Source organism: Buceros rhinoceros, unplaced genomic scaffold, assembly GCF_000710305.1.
Source record: "Buceros rhinoceros silvestris isolate BGI_N320 unplaced genomic scaffold, ASM71030v1 scaffold9683, whole genome shotgun sequence".
Classification (NCBI taxonomy): Eukaryota; Metazoa; Chordata; class Aves; order Bucerotiformes; family Bucerotidae; genus Buceros; species Buceros rhinoceros.
Genome location: NW_010405414.1, coordinates 20359 through 24432, shown reverse-complemented (window position 1 = coordinate 24432; position 4074 = coordinate 20359). Strand labels below are relative to the sequence as shown.

Sequence of the window (4074 nt, the reverse complement as noted above, 5' to 3'; positions counted from 1 at the left end):
GACTCCCCCCTCCCTCCAGCCTCCTGTCAGGGAGTTGTGGAGAGCCAGAAGGTCTCCCCTGAGCCTCCTTTTCTCTAGGCTCAACCCTGCCAAGTCCCTCAGCCACTCCTCAGTGCTCTTGTGCACTTGTGCTCCAGCTCCGCTGCCCTTCTCTGGACACGCTTCAGCCCCTCAATGTCCTTCTTGGAGTGAGGGGCCAAAACTGACCGCAGGATTCGAGCTGTGGCCTCCCTAGCACCCCCAGTCCAGGGGGCGCTCCCTGCCCTGGTCCTGCTGGCCACACCAGTGCTGGTACAAGCCAGGAAGCTGTTGGCCTTCTTGCCCCCCAGGTCCTTTTCCCTGGGCAGTTTTCAGCTTGGGGTGTTGCTGGGGGTTGTTGTGACCCCAGGGCAGGACCCGGCACTTGCCCTGTTTGCTCTTCAGCTCATTGGCCTCAGCCCCTCACTTCAGCCTCTGAACAAAGAGATCTTCCTGCTGGTGAAATGCCTTTTTAATGGAAAATAATGAGTGGAAATAGGAATTAATAACCAAACCAGAAATTTTCTGCAGAGTAAATTAATGTATCATATCGTTAAAGAATGATTTAAAAGACAATCTCAGGAACAGAATCAAGACAGAAAGTACAGAAAGTAGCAGAGGTGTTGAGGTACTTGCATAACTTCAGTGAGTCTCGAGGTAAAGTTGGGGTGGGTGGTGAAACCAGAGCTGGAGAAACTGGTGGGTTTTTAAACACAAACCTACCACCCGCAGTTTGTTTTGCTGTCCTTTCACAGACAGAAAGGCAGCTCTGGAGGCCATGGTGAAAAGTTTGGGCCCTGGCTTTGTCACAGAGTTCAATAAACACAAGTCACTTCAAGCAGCGAGACAAGGACCTTCAGGATCCTCTCACGGAGTCTTAAGGAAGACGCCTGGAAACATGAAGAAGCCCCTGAAAACCAGTGCTTCCACGAAGGTGTCAAAGAAAGACATGCCGGGGTCAAGTTCCTCCTCTCCTGACACTGAGGATTTACCCCAAGGGAAGGAAACAGATGAGGATGAGGCGGACCGGCCCACGGCATCAACTGGATCTCATCCCGCTTCCTACAACAGGGTAAGTTGCTCAGGGGGTTTCTCTGATTTTAAGGATTTGGCTGGTGTCTCATTTCACAGTGAGGGTAAAGCAAAACCCCTCCAGTGCTTTCCAACAGCAGGAAGAAATGTCCGTGGAATCTGGGTTCTTATTCTCTAGAACACTCATCTGTGTGAAGTGTGAGCAAGGAGCTTGTTGTGGGAATGGAAATAAAGGCTGTGAGGCAGGAAGTGTTTGTTTTGTCCTGTCAGGTGAAGATGATGAGACAGAGAAATGTGCCGAAGGCTCTTAGGCCTCTTGTTTTTGTCTCAGAGCATTTTCTTTCCCCTTTACTGCACTTGGAAAGTGTTGATTTCAGGTTTGTTTTCAATCCGCAGCTGTTGAGGAAGGAGCTGCTGAGCTGCGGGACAGTTCTTCAGATATCCGACTTACCGGATGACGGCTTCTCTGATCAAGATATCAAAAAGATTGTTCAGCCCTTTGGCAAAGTCAGTGACCTCATTGTGCTGCGCTCGAGAAATGAGGTGAGTTCTCCTCTAGAATGATCTTGTGTCAGAATGGGAAGAAATTGTCCAGGAATGGAGTGGAGTGTTTGACTTCTCAGCTGAATGTTGGGTGAGGTTTCTTGGACAGTTTGTCTTCCAAGGTCACATGGGTAAGACACCCTGTCAGGCTGTACTGCACTCCTGGGCAGGTTGCAGAGCTGGGTGAAAGGAACCGAGTGAAGTTCAGCCAGGTCCTGGCCCTGGGGAGAAACAATCCCCTGCACCAGTACAGGTCAGGGGTGACCTGCTGGAAATCAACTCTAGTGGAAGGACCTGGCGGACAATGAGTTGCCCACGAGACAGCAATGGCCGAGAAGGCTGATGGTCTCCTGGGTGCATGAAGAAAAGTGTGGCCAGCAGGTCAGGGCAGTTCTGCTGCCCCTCTGCTCTGCCCCACTGAGGCCGCATCCAGAGTCCTGGGTCCAGTGCTGGGCTCCCCAGTTCCAGAGAGACAAGGAGGGGTCAAGAAAGAGAGTCCAGTGGAGGCTGTGACGATGAGGAGGGGCTGGAGCATCTCTGTGCTGAGCAAGGGCTGAGAGCCCTGGGGCTGTTCAGCTGGAGAAGAGCAGCCTGAGAGGGGACCTCCTCAGTGTGATCAACAGCTAAAGGGGGGTCAGGAGGATGGGCCAGACTCTGCCCAGTGGTGCCCAGTGACAGGACAAGGGGCAACGGGCACAAACTGGAACCCGGGAAGTTCCACCTGAGCAGGAGGAGAAAGTTCTTTGGTGAGAGGGTGAGGGAGCCCTGGCCCAGGCTGTCCAGAGAGGTTGTGGAATCTCCTGCTCTGGAGAGACCCCAAACCCACCTGGACGCCATCCTGGTCACCCTGCTGTGGTGACCCTGCTCTAGCAAGGTGTTGGACTGGGTGATCCTCAGGGGTCCCTGCCAGCCCCGCCAGTCTGGGATGCTGTAATCATGGAGTAGCTGGAAGTGTTAGCCTCATAAATTCACTTTTGAAGCCTGGGTCGTGTTGGTGGAGGGGGTTGTTTGGTGTGTAATGCTGAAATCCAGCCTGTTCTGTCCAACTCTGCACAAACGCAGAGGGAAGCAGATGACCTTCGGCCATGAGCAGCCTTTCAGAGGAAAAACCGCAGCGAGTCGTATCCTGTGTTCTGTCATAGAAATAAAGTGTCCTTTATTTTAGGCCTTCCTGGAGATGAACTACAAAGAAGCCGTGATCGCCGCTGTGAAGTACGGCGAAACCGTGCCTGTGCTGGTCAATGGGAAACGGGTGAAAATAAGTGTCGCTGAGAGGCCAAAAGCATCTCTAGGCCAGGTGAGTGACGCGAGACCTCGGCTGTGGTTTGGTTTTCTGCCCCGAAACCTGCTGTACGCCAAAAAAAAAAAAAAAGAGAGATTTAGTAGTTCTAATGTGTGTTGATTTTTTTTTTTTTTTGGTTAAGTTTAATATTTGTGAATAGCATCAGTCTGGCAAATAGTGAAAGATAACCCTGATATTAATAGGTAATAAATAATACAGTTAATTAGTACCGTTTCTGTACACACATGTTTGTATGTCAGTATAAATCATGCAGTAAAGGTTCTTCTTTCTGTCCATTTCAGGCCAAACTGAACATCAAAAAAAGGGCTCAGAATATTAAGAAAGTCGCACCCAGCACAAAGTAAGTGTCCCTGTCTGCTCCTCTGGGGTGGCTGCTGCGAACCAAGCGGGTTCATATCTGGTTTCTTGTGCGTTACCACTTTTGTGGGGGGTTTTTTTAGCTGGTTTGATGTTCCTCAGTTGTCTTTGAACCTGATTTGTCTTTATTTTTTCCCCTCCGTAACAGAAAAGACCCGACCACCCCCACGAAGAGAAGGAAACCCCTTACAGGTAGAGTTCTGGGTGACTCTCGCCACCTCCCTCCATCCCTCGGTGTCTGTCAGCGCTTCTCCTTGACCCATCTGCCATGGCTCTGTGTGGCACTTTGGGCTCCCTAAAGGCAGTGCCGTTCTTCCATCTGACGTACTTAACTCTCTGGTTCGCCGTCAACGCTGCCACTTTCCAGCGTCTTGTGTTCCACGTGCTTCCAAAGCTCTGCCCTATTGAGCCTGACAGAAACGATTCCTGTTGTTATTATAACTGTATGATGCTGGTAGAGAAGAACTTTGTTCAGTAATGCAGTGAACGCTCCAAAAGGCAGTGAAACTCTGCCCTGTGGGAGCAAGGGTTCGTCACTGGAACCCTGAACGCTTCCCAGAAGAGCCTCTGCTTCGTGGCTTTTGACCAGCGGCTTGTTAGAATTAACCTGTGGTTAAGGTTTTGGGGGTTGTTTTTGTGATGTCAGTTGAATTGCTCTTTTTGTATGTATTTTTCTAGAGTTTGTAAGTACCTTCAGTAATAAGCATCTCTGACACTTGGGTTTGGGTGTTTTATGTAGGTAAAAAAGAAAAGGCTAAGAAACCTGTGACGACAAGAAATAGTAAAATCAAGAAAACTTCAAATCCTGCAGGTAAGACAAA

The 4074-nt window shown here is 50.0% G+C and overlaps 1 protein-coding gene across 1 annotated transcript in view; it reads left to right on the top strand.

The window, feature by feature from the left end:
• ZNF638 (zinc finger protein 638) overlaps nucleotides 1–4074 on the top strand; it is a gene marked incomplete at both ends in the record, with an annotated part of 30866 nt that overhangs the window by 9419 nt on the left and 17373 nt on the right. The window contains 5 exons of the mRNA XM_010133716.1: nucleotides 774–1090; nucleotides 1447–1593; nucleotides 2759–2890; nucleotides 3178–3236; nucleotides 3402–3445. Coding sequence (XP_010132018.1) covers nucleotides 774–1090; nucleotides 1447–1593; nucleotides 2759–2890; nucleotides 3178–3236; nucleotides 3402–3445 — 699 coding nt within the window. The remainder of the gene's footprint in view (nucleotides 1–773; nucleotides 1091–1446; nucleotides 1594–2758; nucleotides 2891–3177; nucleotides 3237–3401; nucleotides 3446–4074) is intronic.